This window comes from Myotis myotis, unplaced genomic scaffold (assembly GCF_014108235.1).
Source record: "Myotis myotis isolate mMyoMyo1 unplaced genomic scaffold, mMyoMyo1.p scaffold_m19_p_5, whole genome shotgun sequence".
Classification (NCBI taxonomy): domain Eukaryota; kingdom Metazoa; phylum Chordata; class Mammalia; order Chiroptera; family Vespertilionidae; genus Myotis; species Myotis myotis.
In genome coordinates this window covers 2,214,210-2,229,992 of record NW_023416357.1, presented here as the reverse complement: position 1 = coordinate 2,229,992, position 15,783 = coordinate 2,214,210, and the positions used below count along the sequence as shown (strand labels likewise).

At 55.2% G+C, this 15,783-nt stretch overlaps 1 protein-coding gene across 3 annotated transcripts in view; it reads left to right on the top strand.

Annotated features, from left to right (window-relative positions):
- Positions 1-15,783, top strand: part of ITGA1 (integrin subunit alpha 1) — a 129,563-nt gene that overhangs the window by 66,985 nt on the left and 46,795 nt on the right. For all 3 annotated transcript variants that reach the window (XM_036307939.1, XM_036307940.1, XM_036307942.1), the window contains exons 7-9: positions 8,921-9,069; positions 12,342-12,492; positions 15,179-15,344. In XM_036307939.1, the coding sequence (XP_036163832.1) occupies positions 8,921-9,069; positions 12,342-12,492; positions 15,179-15,344 (466 nt within the window). The remainder of the gene's footprint in view (positions 1-8,920; positions 9,070-12,341; positions 12,493-15,178; positions 15,345-15,783) is intronic.

Below are 15,783 nucleotides of genomic sequence, written 5' to 3'. Positions count from 1 at the left end.
CCCACAGACCTCACAGGACGCGGAAAGGCCTATTCGCACCGTCCGTCCTAGGAGGGGCCAGCAGTGGGGGGGCCTCTAGCCTTTCTGTACCTCCCACCTCTGTGGCCCCCCACCCCGCTGCCCCCCACTAGCCAGGAGCTGTAGCGGTGGCATCAGCAGCGCAGGGAGAGGAGCGGACAGGTCCCAGAGCCAGCCGGCCCCTTCCCGGCAGGCTCCCCTCCTGCATGGCAGGCAGTTAAGGAGCAGCGCCAAGGGTCTGGTTAGTTTTAATTCAGGTTGGACCAGATGACAGTGCTGCTATCTGATCATTTGACCTGCAAATACAGCAGTTTCATGCGGTAAAACCCACGTTAAAATACAGGACTTTTAAAGGGCCAGATGTTTCAACACTGAGGATAAGAAAAGCCATGAGCCCTGTATCTACACCCAGGCATCGCAGAACAACTTTACGCTCAACTAGTTGTAAAGGGACAATGGGCCAAAGAATTGTGTTCTGATTAGAATCGTACCCCTTATCCATGGGGTACGTTCCAAGACCCCCCCCCCCCCGCCCAGTGGATGCCTGAGGTCACATAGTACCAAGCCCCATTATATACTGCTTTCCCTGTACGTACATATCCGTGATAAACCTCAGTTTATAAACGAGGCATAATAAGAAATTGACAACAATGTGTCTGAGTCCCAGCATCTCTACTCTGGCTCTTTGGGGCCGTATTATTCCGCAGGATAAGGGGACTGGGCACCAGCACTGCGATGCCTGGAGTGCCACCTGGTACCCCAGACAGACACTGAGTGACTGACGGGCAGGGAGCCTGTGCAGTATGGATGCTCCGGACTCGGACATGCCCCCCATCCTGGGTGGGGTGGAGCAGGGTGTGTGTGTGTGGGGGGGGGGGCGGGCTGAGGCAGGGATTTCATCACGCTGCTCAGCACAGCATGCAGTTTAAAGCTATGGATTGTTTATTTCTGGAATTTCCCTTCTAATATCTCAGACCCCAGTTAACCACAGGTAACTGGGACACTGACAGCGAAACCAGGGGTGAGGGGGCTGCATCTTTCCCGGGTTCCTGCTTGTCACGTTGACGACGTTTATAGTACATACCGGGTACAGTGGAGGGGGGCCCTGGGAGAGGGGGGGCTCTGCGGCCTCTGCTCTGCCATCAGGGTGTCCTTAGTGACTGCAGGTACCTACAGGCGTCTCCCAGGTGTGGAGCACCCCTGGAAGTGACTGCCCCTCCAGGAGAAGCAGGGGAGGAGGGAAAGGAGGGAGGAAGGAGGGAGGGAGGCGGCAGCAAGGGAGTACACAGGCTTCCGCAGGAGAAGTCTGCACATCGCGGGGTGCAGCGCCGGGACAGGAACAGCCATGCTGAATGCAGTACCCCCATCTGCATTTTCGCTTTCTGTGGTTTCAGTAACAGTGGTCAGCCGCGGTCTGAAAATATTCAATGGAAAATCGCAGAAATAAACGGTCCGTAAACTGTAAAGGGCGAGCTGCTCTGGGGGAGTGATAAAATCTGCCCGTCCGCTCCGCCCCCGGGACGTGAGTCACCCCTTTGTCCAGCGTCTCGCACGAAGGGATCTGAGAGAGAGGCCGCGTTCACGCAGCTCTTCTGACGGTGAATTGTTTTAATCGTTCTGTTGTGTTGGTGATTGTTAATCCCCTGCCGTGCCTGATGCATTAAACTTTCCCAGCGGCGTGTGTAAAGGAGCAGCAGAGTGCACACAGGGTTCAGGACCCTCCGGGACACCCGCTGGTCAGCGTCCACGGGGGTCTGGACGCACCCCCATGGAGAAGGGGGGCAGCTGCAGTTACTCAGCGTTTCTTCCCTGTCTGTGTGGTCCCAGCAGAACTTTACAAACAGTCACGGGATTTCGTAAACCAGTTTTGCCCCAAGACAGAGCGAAGGCTATCAAACCGCCTTTCGCAAAACCTCCTCCAAACGCGAACCCCGGGCACCGAGAGACATGGCGGCAGCGGCGGCGTGGAGGTCGCACTGATCCCCGACACCTACACACGACGTGGCTTTCCGTAATAACGAGAGTGACACGTGTGTGCCACGCAGGGCGCACCTACACACGACATGGCTTTCCATAGTTACGAGAGTGACACGCGTGTGCCATGCAGGGCGCACCTACACACGACATGGCTTTCCATAGTTACGAGAGTGACACGCGTGTGCCACGCAGGGCGCACCTACACACGACATGGCTTTCCATAGTTACGAGAGTGACACGCGTGTGCCATGCAGGGCGCACCTACACACGACATGGCTTTCCGTAATAACGAGAGTGACACGCGTGTGCCACGCCGGGCGCGATGCCCTAAACAAGGCCAGTGACTCCGAGGCCGATGCAAGAGGGAAACTACCGATGGGACAGTGTGTGGCTGCTCTCCCCAGGGGGCCCGAAGGCACTTGTCACCGCCATCCCGCTGCCTCCCTGTGCCCACCTGTCTTCCCGCGGCTTCCTGCCCGTTCTCCGAGCGCACAGCTCAGTGCCCATGGGGCTCTGCCTCAACCCTTCTCCCGCCCAGGCCCGGGCGCCGGGGGACTCCTTAGATGCAGATCAGGTGCCATTCCTGCCACAAGGCAGTCTGAGCACCATCTTCCTTACACCCCCTGTCACTCTGTGTGCCTGCCCGTCCCTGGAGAGGAAGACAGGAGGACATTCCCTGCTGACTTCCCATGGGCCCGCCTCCCCCAGTCCCTGCTGTCACTGCCCTCCTCCTGCATCTCTGCTCCCAAAATGGGCCACTGAGGTCCCTCATTCACGTTAATTCAGCAGATGCTCCTGAAGCCTTTTATGACATACTAGTAGCCCGGTGCACAAAATTGGTGCACTCAGGGGGGGTCCCCCAGCCTGGCCTGTGCCCTGTCACCCCGTGATCCATCGCCCCAAAGAGGTAGGCCTCCATGAGCCTCACGTCCCTGGGCCCGGCCCTGGGCGGGGGGTGGGGGGCCGCGAGCCTCACACAAGTCCCCCCCAACCCGCGCCTGCTGCACACGCAGCCTCCTGCTGATTGGTCGTTACATGGAGGGCATCACAGCCATTTGCATATTAGCTCTTTATTATTTAGATTATGCTATGTGTCCGGGCAGTATTAAAGCAAACACTGAAACTGTGTTTCCGATGCTCCGGACCTTGCAGCTCAGAAACGAGGCAATCTTCCCCTTGGGTCCCGCAGGGCATGGCCGTGGATGAGAAGGACAACGAATGACTCTTCTGAGGGGGGACTCTCACTGTGGCCAGGCAGCGTTTTACAAACTCTGTTGTTTGGGGTGCTATGTCCCTCACCAGAGAAGATTCCCTTAAATGAGAATAGCAGGTGTTTTCCAATTCGTTTTCACATTGAAGGCGGAGGACCCAGTCGGAAGATGTGCTTGTGATCGGAGTAGAGCAGCTGGGACAAGCACGAGGGAGAGGCGTCTCTTTGGCGCCGTTTCAAATGAGTGGGATTTTTGTGCTTCATGTAGATATCGGGGAGAGAGAGGCAGACGAGACAGGGCAGGCCGGCTCCTGCGTAGACACGTGCTGACCTCACTCCCGCCTTTCCCAGGGCTATTTGGCAATGGAGCCCTTTTTATAGCCCGTACCTGGTAGTCAGAAGGCTGCTGCGCTGCCTGGGAGGGCGGGGAGTCAGCTGGGGGCTTAGCTGAAGGAGGGCTGTGACTCTCGTGTTTCCGTGGAAGGTTCCGTAGGGAGACAGACCCCTTGTTCATACAGCAGCCCCACAGCCAGGGGTGCGCCGGGGTCACACTGCAGCCCGAACCCTCCGGTCTCTTTGGCCTGAAGTTGGAATTACACACCTGACCGTTGTCCTACTAATCAAGACATTGAAAGGCATCTCCCGGGGGGTGACGGCACCCACTTCATTCCTCCCTGAAAAGTCACTGTTTCTCCTCGAGATGCCCACCCCTGTAGGAGTCTATTGGCACTATAGTCCCCCACTTTTCACTGATACCATAAGCTCTCCCCTTCCCACTCTCCCTTTTAGGAAAGTCCACATCTGCCCTAGTGGGTTTGGCTCTGTGGACAGAGCGTAGGCCTCGGCCTGCGGACTGAAGGGTCCCAGGTTCGATTCCAGTCAAGGGCACATGCCCTGGTTGTGAACTCCATCCCCAGTAGGGGGCGTGCAGGAGGCAGCCTATCAATGATTCTCTCTCATCATTGATGTTTCTCTCTCTACCTCTCCCTTCCTCTCTAAAATTAATAACAATAGATTTTTTTAAATAATACAAATAAATAAATAAATAGTCCACCCCTAATGCAGGCCCTTCCTTCAGTGGCCGCCTTTGCTCACTTCTGTCCCTTCAGCAGAAGCGCCCAGACTCCTCCCAGCTCCGTCCTCCTCCAGCGCCCCTGGCCCGCCCTCTGCTTCCAGTCGCTTCCCGTGGATGGTGGTTGTGGGCTGTTTCTCAGTGTCCAGAGCAGCTTAAAGCCCTGTCCTCCTGATGCATTGTTTAGGCCCCAGGTTCAAGGCAGTGATGTGGGCCTGACCGAAGGAGAAATGCAGAAACCGGTGACAGCTGCCCCAGATCCGGTTCCCGGGAGCCAACCCTGAGCGAGGCAGTCACATGGGGGATCTAACAAGGAAGCGCTTCCACAGGAAAGGGCGAGGGATTTGGGGAGCAAAACAGGGTGGCCACAGCGGACAAAGCAGGTTCCTTTATGATGAAGTCTGGGCCTGGCCCCATGTGGAAGGGGTGCCCCGGTACCTCCCAGGGAGCAGGGCGGGGGGAGGGACGGCAGGGAGGACTGCCAGGCACTCAGTCTCTTCCATCCTCTGGGGAAAGCGGCCCTGGCAGTGCAACAGCTTCACCTGAAAACGGTGGCGGATGGGTCCTTAGAAGCAACGTCTATAGCAACGGTGAGGGCCTAGGCCTTGTGAGTTCTCTTACATCTTAATATTTACAAAGAAGCTTGTAGAGGTGAGATAGCTGTTAAGATGATAGATGATAGAAAGATAGATAGATAGATAGATAGATAGATAGATAGATAGATAGAGTGGATGGGTGGATGGATATGGATGGATAGGATGGATGGATAGATGATAGATAGATAGATAGATAGATAGATAGATAGATAGATAGATAGATAGAGTGGATGGATATGGATGGATGGAGATAGATGATAGATAGATAGATAGATAGATAGATAGATAGATAGATAGATAGATAGAGTGGATGGGTGGATGGATATGGATGGATGGAGATAGATGATAGATGATAGATAGATAGATAGATAGATAGATAGATAGATAGATAGGAAGAATGGATGGGATGGATGGATAGGATGGATGGATAGGATGGATGGATAGATGATAGATAGATAGATAGATAGATAGATAGATAGAAAGAATGGATGGGATGGATGGATAGGATGGATGGATGGATAGATGATAGATAGATAGATAGATAGATAGATAGAAAGAATGGATGGGATGGATGGATAGGATGGATGGATGGATAGATGATAGATAGATAGATAGATAGATAGATAGATAGATAGATAGATAGATGGAATAGATGGATGGGTGGCTGGATGGATGGATGGATGTGGATGGATGGATAGATAGATAGATAGATAGATAGAATGGATGGGTGGATGGATGGATGGAGATAGATAGATAGATAGATAGACAGATAGATAGATGGAATAGATGGATGGGTGGCTGGATGGATGGATGGATGGAGATAGATAGATATATAGATAGATGGAATAGATGGATGGGTGGCTGGATGGATGGATGGATGGATGGATGGATGGATGTGGATGGATGGATGGATAGATAGATAGATAGAATGGATGGGTGGATGGATGGATGGAGATAGATAGATAGATAGATAGATAGACAGATAGATAGGAAAACAGATGTGATGTGAAGCTCTGGTCTCTGACTTCCCAGGTATTAAACGTTTTTGCTCTTCCTGGTGTGAAGAGAACTTGCCCAGATAAACCCCTAGTTCACAGCAGGTTCTGTGAGACAGAGAAGAGTGTCCTGACTATAAAATATCAGGGCATATGCAGCCCTGTTTAGTTGGCATGACGTCCACCTCTTCTCACAGGAACTCCTCACTGTGTGCCTCTCTTTCCCGGAGGAGTTCTCAGCTCACGGGTAGAGTCTGACTGAACTCAATCCATGCGAGTGAGGTGCGCTCACTGGTAAGAAGTAGCGGGCTGTTGGGCGGGGCCAGGCTCAAGGTGCCGGTCCTGACCTTGAAGAGAGACCGGTCCACAGGTGGCGGATTCTTGTTGGGCAACATTGAGGGTCACAGGAGCAAACCCGGCGAAGGAGATGTATAGTTGGAAGTTAGCCAGGTGAGTTAATGGAGGAAAAAAAGGCTAAAGGAGTTCAATGTTTGTGAGTAGATGATTATGCTGACAGACCACGGAATCAGGGGTAGGTGGAGAAAGAAAAATAAAGGTAGGATCTGTGAATTGGAAGTCAAGGAGTGAATCAGACACACTACGTAAATAAGCGGAAGTTAGGGGTCAGGGAGAAGAACTGGAAACTGAGGCACAGCAGTGTTTCCCGGTGACAAGGTCACCGACACGACCTTGGGAGTAGATAATGCAGGTGAGCAAGAGGAAAAGATTGCTGAGCTGAGGACATCAAAGAAATGAGAGACTTGGGCGTTAGATTCATCCAGGGAGTAACACATCTAAGAATAAAGAGAAGAGTTGACAGTTTTCAAGTTTCTTTAACCTCCTGCCCAATCAAACGAAAACAAAGGGAAGTAAAAACAAGGCCGGCCCTGCGAGATGTGCCGAATGGGTGAGCAATTAACTTCCCTGCAGCGCTTATTTCCCTGGGTGCCCAGGACCAGGCATAGTGATTGTCTAAATAACCAAATCATCGCACGTTTATTTATACTGAATATTGACAAGGACAATGTCAAGCCTACAAGGCTTCCCTTAATAATAACTCCGTGGCCCCCTGGATCACCCATGAATAGCTGTGTCATTGGGAAGAGAATTTAATTCTCTGTAGAGAATAGTGGATGGCATTTCATTCTAAGTCAAGAGGAGAGCCTGCACAGAGGCATGGGTGTGTCCTCATCACTTCATTTGTGTATGTCATTGGCCGGCGGTACCCTATCTCATGTACAGAGGGACGTCCGGTCATCTTTATCCACCCTTCCTGCCCTCTCACAGCGGGAGTGAGTTTTTTAAACCCAGTTTCCTTATGTAGAAAATGCGGAGGTAATTCTATCACCCTGATTTAAATAAATTAGGACAGAGCATTCTTTAAGAAACAGTAACAGTACAGGAGAGGACTTTTCTCTGGATGTGGCAACACAGTCGCCCGAGACGCCCGGCACACTCCACGAAGTAGCCCAAGGACAATAAGGTTCTTTCAAATTGGAGAGTCTCTCATTTGCTCCTGCAAATGCCAGCGTCCGCTTTTGGTTTCCAGCTATGGAATTATAACTATAAATCAGACTAACGATGTAGGAGCCTACAGGTTTCTGAGGACCGTGGTGTCATCAGGGGGCGCCGGAGAGGCGATGCTCACCCTCTGGGCCCCTTGGAGGTAGGACTGGCTCTTAGGCAAGCGCCACGGGCGACTCTACCAGTGGGCACACCAGGCGCTGCCTCGCGAAGAAGGCAGCCCGGCCTCCGCGCCATCCCCTGCCCGGGAGATTAGGTGCCAGGATTCCTGTGTGGAAAAGACATCCGTTTGGGGGAGAGAATTTTCTGAGTCCCTGATTTGGGGTAGAAAGTTAAAGAACAGGTATCTTCAGGCACAGTTCTTGTTGTGGATTCGCTTACTGGTTCACATCCACCTTGAAAGGAGGGTGTGAAAATGGAACAGGGGAAATGGGCATCTCTGGGGGGGAGAGGATCACACATGTTACCTTTCTTGTCTTCTTACGTGGCTCTGCCTACAGTACCCAATCTGTGATTAAGAGGGAAAGGAAGGAGGAAGTGCCCTGCCGGTGTGGCTCAGTGGTTGAGCATTGACCTATGAACTAGGAGGTCAGGGTTTGATTCTGGTCAAGGGCACATGCCCAGGTTGCGGGCTCGATCTCCAATTGGAGGCGTGCAGGAGGCAGCTGATCAATGATTCCCTCTCATCAATGATGCTTCTATCTCTCTCTCTCCCTCTCCCTTCCTCTCTGAAATCAATAAAAATATATTTCTTTAAATTATTTAAAACATAATGAAGGAGGAAGGCAGGGAGAGTGGGAAGACAGGAGCAAAAGGGGGTGGGAGAAGGGCTGAGCCAGGTGCACACCTCACACAGTGACCCCTGCTTGCGCGTCGAGCCTTCTCCAGCTCCCCTCTGCCCGCAGTCCTGGTCCAGGGTCACCGACTGTCTTCCTGCTCTTGGGACAGTACCTCCCTCTTCCCCATCTCAGCTCCTCGCGTCCACAGTTCCCTCCTTGGACTCCCTCCTCCCTCCCAGCCTCCACCCCGGACAGGCCTCTGTCCTCATAGCACCCAGTAAGGTCTCTTCCCTGAGCCCCCATTTTAAATCAGGGCCCGAGGTTGAACTTGCTAATGACAGCTTTTCCGTTACAGACCTTGTCATGGTTTGCAGTTGGGCGTGTGTTTGAGCGATCGTGTGTTGGGTCTCTGTCTTGTAGCCTATAAGCTCCGGGGGAGCGATGGCAAAGCCTGCGGAGGGGGGGTGGGGTGTCCCAGTGTATCCCCTGTGGCCCACTCACGTCTGCAGTGAAAACTGCCAGAGGGACAGACCGACCATTTGAGGAGTTGACTAACAGCACCTTCATTGTTCTCTGGGCTCTGGCTGCCCGTAGAGTTACGTTACTGCTGTCGAAGTTGGAGGAGGTGTGTTCTCTAGATTCTCACACTCGCTGAGACGCAGATGGGTCACCCCTCACATACATGTTGAACCTGCACGAAGCTGGGCCTGGGCCGCTGCTGGACCACTGACTCACGGCTGGTCTTTCAGGTCGGGATCGTGCAGTACGGAGAGAACGTGACCCACGAGTTCAACCTCAACACCTACTCCTCCACGGAGGACGTGCTCCTCGCTGCCAACAAAATCATCCAGAGAGGCGGCCGCCAGACCATGACCGCCCTCGGGATCGACACAGCCAGGTACGCGGCCACCAAACCCGCCACAGCCAGCGTCTCCGGCCTGGCCGTTCGCAGCGCGCAGCGAACACTCACCTTGGCGATGCTTAGAGCCATCTTGTTTAAAGCCGGATTCGGCCAGTGAGCTTGCAGTTCCAGAATCAGGTTTTTCTATTATACAGTCTCTCTTCTTCTCTTTCCGTTTATTCCAAGGGTTAAATCGATGGAAAATCCATCAAAAACCCGGTCGTCTACAGCATTGTGCTCTTGGGCAATACAACATAACAGGAGGGACTGTCTTTCCCTCTCGTCTTTATTCCCAGCTTCTAGGATTTTCTATTTAAAAAACATGGTCTGTGCACTTCTATTTGGTACATATTTACATCCTCGTATGCCTGTCATTTTCCAGCACCGGCCTGAGGTTATGAGAGCGCTCAAACAGGAGTGTAAGAGGCCACGTCCAGTATTGCCTTATTTGAAACCATGCTCAGCGCACACATTGCAAGAAGTGGATGTGATGCTGGCTCTTTCTTCTTTCTTACTTCTTCCAAATCCCTCCGACTTCCACCCCTGCCTCCCTCCTGCCGACTCTGTGGCTGGACCTCCTTCTACAAGAGCCCACCGGCCCGCCCTCCGCAGCGCAGACCTGCTCTTTCTGGATTTCCCATCTCCTCCAGCTCTGTCTCCCCCTGCTCCTCCGCTCCGTCACCGTGAGAACTCCTAAGCTTCTGCGCAAACACGGAGCAAACACTGGAGCAACCCCCGAGTCTGACAGGCATTTGTCTGGTGTTAAGAGCCTTCAGCTGCGGCTTCCGCCCCGGGACCCCCTGACCCTGAAGAGCCGCTGCCCGTGCCCCTCGCCTGCCTGCCGGTCAGGGCTTCACACACTCCAAAGAAGGGCCTGGATGGTCAGAAATGTTAGCTCCATGTGCAGCTTTAGCCTCGTCAGCGTTAGAAAAGCACGTGGTTCCCCTTACATGGGCCCAAGAGAAGCTAACCCCGCTCAGCGGGGGCCCCTGTGCAGGTCCCTGCCCACGGGCCGCCAGCACGGAGCGCGGCTGGGCGCACTGAGGCCTCCCCGGGTCTCGGCCCAGTGTGGCCGCCCACGGTCAGCCACAGCGGCCAGCCACAGCGCTCCCCCACCGCTCCGAGCCCCGGGGCCTCGCTGTGCGCCCCGAGGCGACCGCTGCAGCATGAATACGAGGCTTTGAACACTCCCGGAGCACGGTTCCGGCCCCCTCGCCCTGCACAGTCCCACTCGGATACCACGCCCTGCGTGGCCGCCCGTGCGGTGGGCGCACAGAGGTCACTGAGTTCTGTGTATAAATGAGCCCCTGTGACAGGGCTCAGCAGTCCTCTTGTCCACCCGTTTTTCGCGGTTGAGGATATTTTTAATCGCTGCTTACTGCTTTCGGGCAGGGCCAGTCTCAAACACTACTTTTGGTTTCTTAAGAATCCTTGACTTCCATGTCCCGTGTCCCCCAGTTCAAAATGCGTGTGTGTCCCCCTATCCCTGCCCCAAGTTTCCTTCCTTTGCAGTAGGTTCACACGTGTAATCAATCATAAGGCCCGGACCCTCCTATCCCAAGGAGAGGGCTCCCCTGGGATGTTTCCATGTTTACAGGCCTGCAGGAGGGCCGGGGTTTAAATTACAGACAGAACCTGGGGCGAGTCTTTGGGGGCCCAGGGCGATTTGCTGAAGGTACTTGAGAGAAGGGTGTGCTCGGGCGTCAGCCAGTGGCCACTCCTCTGTCACCTGGAGCCAGTGCTGGTCTCAGGGCTGCCACATGTGCCTCACGGAAGGTCTGCCAACCACCCTCGCTGATGTCTGCCTTCTGGACAGTTGGGGAGTGCAGGGGACCCTCCCAGGCACAGGACTGGAAGGACTGACTCCATGAGACGTACATGAACTTCGCTTACATACCCGCCTCTCGCGTCTGTTTTCACCTTTGCTTGTGCGTGGAGAGAAGTCAGGGAACCTCCTGCCTAGTGCAGACGGCAGACACACAGGTCCCCGATGGCCAGTATTTTTTAATTTGCTTTCTATTGAAAATTTTAAGAAATATTTAAATGTAAAAATTTCAGTGCAGCAAAACGCTCTGTGTGCACTGAGCAGGATGAAGGTGGAAGGTGGCAGCTTGTCGAGCTTGCTTCAAGCCCTTTTCCAGGAAAAACGGTCACAGATCAGACCCCTCTGTGCACATCCCCGAGGTCCGCTCTCCCTGCTCCGAGAGCACCCCTCCCGCGCGGCTACTGCGCACCTGGCCTGCGGGAAACGGAGGCAGATGGTGCCAACGGCTTGGGAGGCGGTTTCAGGGATGTTGGCATAATCCAAGCTGCAGCTGTTCCTCCCAGGACCAGAGTAAAATGTTTAAGAGGACCACTCAGTGCAACGATTGCTGCATTTTATACCAAAACATGAAAAATAGTACATACAGCCCTTTTATTATTTCGGGCCTAAGTAGAATGTACTCTTCTCTACCAAGACCCCGGCAAGGAACGTGAGTTGAGTAAAAGGAAAAAATAGAGGGGAAGTGTGTGTACAAAACACACAAGACAGACAGACCGTCCATTTCTCCTCTCTCCAGCTCACTCCAGAGATGCTGCTGGAGTTAAACCCCAGTCCCTTCCTTTGCCACTTGGTTACAGCCTTTTCCCTTCCCTCGTGCCCCCTTTTCCCACCCCACCCCCAGCAGTCTGTGTCCTAAACCTGGTTCCCAACTCTTTCATGGCTGCCCCAGGCCTCCTGGGCCCGTCACCCTGTCGTCTCTACTCCGACCAAAGCCATCTGCGGTCTTTATTCTTGCATCTCATTCCATCCTCCCAGCCCCCAAGGCCCCTCAGGCACTCACAGCCCACAGATGGTCTCTTGCCCATCGCCCCTCCCACTCAGTGCACCTGCAGGCTGCTCTGCAGGTCAGGGTGCAGGGAGAGAGGTGTGGGGGGAGGCTGCAGCTAAAGCAAGAGCTGTGCCAGGGCAGAAGGAAGAGGCTGCGGGGCAGAGAAGGGAGCCTGTGGAGCAGGGCGTGGCGGGAGGGCGTTCAGATCTGGCCTCAGTGCGGTGACCGCTCCATCACACCTGCCCCTCTGAGTGTCCCCAGAAGGAAAGGCTGCAGCCTCTGTGCCGGGATGTGTGTCAGCAGGACGGTGCTCCGCATCCAGATAAATCTAAGCCTGTGCGAGTCCTGGCCTCGCGGTGACCTGACCGGGGAGGGAGAGCGGCTCCCTGGGGCCCTGTCCGGGGCTCCCCCACCCCGGTGGCGGTTCACCAGCTTCTCTCCTCTGGACCCTTTCAGGAAGGAGGCTTTCATGGAGGCCAGGGGCGCCCGCAGGGGCGTCAAGAAAGTCATGGTGATCGTGACAGACGGGGAGTCCCATGACAACCACCGGCTGCCCCAGGTCATCCAGGACTGCGAGGGGGATGGCATCCAGCGGTTCTCCATTGCGGTGGGTACCGGGCCCTGCGGTGATGGGACTCTCTCAGGCCCATAGCTGGGGGGGCTCCTCCGCGTGCCACCCCTCGGCGTGATGGAGGGTAGGGAGGCGGGAGATGCGCGTCGCGGCCTGTGCCCTGGGTGCAGAGCCCAGGCCACTCACACCCCCACTGCGCGAGCCAAGTGGCGCCACAGCAGCTACGAAAATGTTCCCTGTAAACGCATGCAAGCCGGACAGGAGGCGAAGGGACCGGAGCAGGAGACATTCCCTCGGTTCCGAGGGCACCTGGCGGCTGTGATGATGGGTGCTGCCTGGAAAGCCCGCAGCCTGGACACACCTGTGCCCACGCAGAGACACCGCGGTTCACACCCAGCACTGCCTCCCACGTGCAGCCAGAGAGACGGAGCACTGACCCCTCCTTTAGCGCCTTGTTCTAACCCCTCCTGCAGCTCCGTGCAGTCAGCCGGCTTCTCATGGCGCCGACCCTGGGGAGGACATCAGAACACAGGCTTCGCAAACACGGACAGTCATTTAAGGGACCCTTACCCGCACGCTGTCACGTACAGTGGCATTTTCTATCTGTGTCCACCTGCCTTCCCTGTCCTCAGGCTCCCCAAGAGGAGGGTAGCTTTCCTTTCCCCGCGCTGTGAATCGGGGAGCCCAGGGCAGCAGGCCCATGGCTGTGGGCGGCCTGGCCCGGTCTCTGAGTCTCCAGACTCTGCGGCCCCCTCACCCCCGACTCATCCTATGACCCGCTGTCCCTGGCTTCCTTCCTAGGCCCCAGTTTCCCACCCGTCTCCACTCACGTCGCAGCTTCCCAAAGGGCACCGCAGTCCCCCCCCCGCCCCCCCCCCCACACACACCTTGTACAGAGGTACAGAGACCCCGGCCTAGAAACTTGAAGCTGCACCAGCCGCGTCACAATCTGAACAGCAGGGACTCCGGGCACTTCCCCGAAGCGATGAGTAGGGGGGGGGGGGGCAGAGGACACTGTATTTGAGTCAGAAAGGCCTGCATTCAAATTCCGCCTGTGACAGTGGTCAGTGACTTAACCCTAAGCGCTTCAGCTTCTTTTAAAAAATATATGTTTCTATGGATTTCAGAGAGGAAGGGAGAGGGAGAGATGGAAACATCAATGATGGGAGAGAATCATGGATCGGCTGCCTCCCGCACGCCCCACACTGGGGATCGAGCCTGCAACCCGGGCCCTGACCAGGAATCGAACCCTGACCTCCTGGGTCATAGGGCTGAGCCACGCCGGCCAGGCTCGCAGTCTCTTATGACACTGAACACGGACTTGCTGTGGGACCAGCGCTGTCGCTTTCAGGTCCGCACTCGGGAGCAAGGAAAACGTCCACACAGAGACCCCGGCAGGGCTGTTTCTAGCAGCTTCACTCTTAATCACTCGAAACTGGAAGCAGCCCAGACGTCCCCCACAAATGCATCGGGTGCCTCGCGGTGGGAGGGATCCCGGTGAGAGGGGCTGGGCTTCCCACACAGCGGCTGCGGCAGCGGCATGGCTGTCAGAGCACCAGGCACAGTGACAGAAGCCAGGCGCACGGCTGCATGCCGCTGATGCCTTGCGTCTGACGTCCTGGAAAAGCAGGCTGTCAGGGCAGAGCACAGACCGGGTCCCTGAGGGGCTGGGGAGGGAGGTGGGCACAAGGGAGCCAGAGGGAGCCTGGGGCGGCGGGAACATTCCCTGTCTCCACGCGGTGGTGACACAGGGCCTAGCTTTGTCAAAACTCAATTGTCTACCTAAAAAGAGTGGCTTTTACTGCATATAAACGATATCTCCATAAACCTTTCTCTTAAAAGTAAACCAAATGTTCAAGAGAACCTTCTAGAACATGTAAATAATTATAGCTCACACAAACAGACAGCCCCGCCTCCTTCTCTGTGAAAAGGAATGTCCCTGTCTGGGCCTTTGGTTTCAAACAGGAAGTCTTAATTGTTTATTTCCCAGACTTCCAAGCGAGATCGCTCCTCGTCCAATTGCTGTTTAAAATGTACATGCAGCCCTGGTTGCTTTGGCTCAGTGGGTAGAGCATGGGCCCACGGACTGAAGGGTCCCGGGTTTGATTCTGATCAGGGCATGTAACTTGATTGCAGGCTTATCCCCAGTAGAGGGCGTGCAGGAGGCAGCTGATGGATGTTTCTCTCTCATGGATGTTTCTAACTCTCTATCCTTCTCCTTTCCTCTCTGTAAAAAAATCAATAAAATATATTTAATAAAGAAATGAATGAATAAAATGTAGGTAGGTTAGCCTGCCCCTTGGTAGGGTTTTCAGGAAGAACCAAGAATTCAAGGTCAAGCAACCCTCTGGCTTCTCGCTTCGCCAGCAGACGGCGGTCTCACCGGCCAGCATCACATCAGGGACCGTCAGAAAGTGTAGCGTTTCTTTTGAGCTATCGTATCTTTAAGAGACGGCGGTTAATAAACAGGTCCACGGGAATGCAGCACAGGAGCCGTCCACGAACACGCAGGACTGCCCTTCACATCCCCCGCCCCCATGGCGGCGTGGAACAGTTACTGTCAGGGAGCCCCCACCTTCTGGTAATCATGCTCCCAAGAAGGTGCGAGCACATGAAACCACGTTAGGCCAGGACCCTACACACTCTCCTTCACCCACAAGGCGCCTGAGCCCCTGTTGTGCACAGAGTTTAAGGCACCTTCCCGCCATTTCTGTTGCCTCAGATTCTCGGCAGCTACAACCGCGGGAACCTGAGCACCGAGAAGTTCGTGGAGGAGATCAAGTCCATCGCCAGCGCGCCCACCGAGAAGCACTTCTTCAACGTGTCGGACGAGCTGGCCCTGGTCACCATCGTGGAGGCGCTGGGAGAGAGGATCTTCGCCCTCGAAGGTGGGCGTGGGGTGGGTCCGCGTCATTCCCGCCGCGTGGCTGGGGGGTTGGGTGGGCGTCACTGTGTGCAGTGGCCGGCGTGGGGCAGTGACCCTTCCTGTAGTCTGACCTTGGGTCTGACCTTGCCTGGGTGGCAGTGTCACATGGCCCAGGGGCTGGGGGCTGGCTGGGTGAGGACACGTGGGCGGGCGTGAGAGCCATGAGGACGGGGGCCCGTGGGGACGTTCAGGAGCAAATATGTGCCCGCGCGGCCTGTTTCTTTCCTGTGGCCCCGGTTCAGGGAGGGCGACGCGGGCCGGGTGTCGTTTTTCGGGTTTGTTTCCTGTTGGGGGCGAGGGGCCTGTCCTCAGGCGGCGGCTTCCATGTTCATTCCCTCCCTCCTGTCCTGCCTGCCCGCTGTGAGGTCTCCATGGCGCCCCGGTCCCAGGGCAGCGAGACG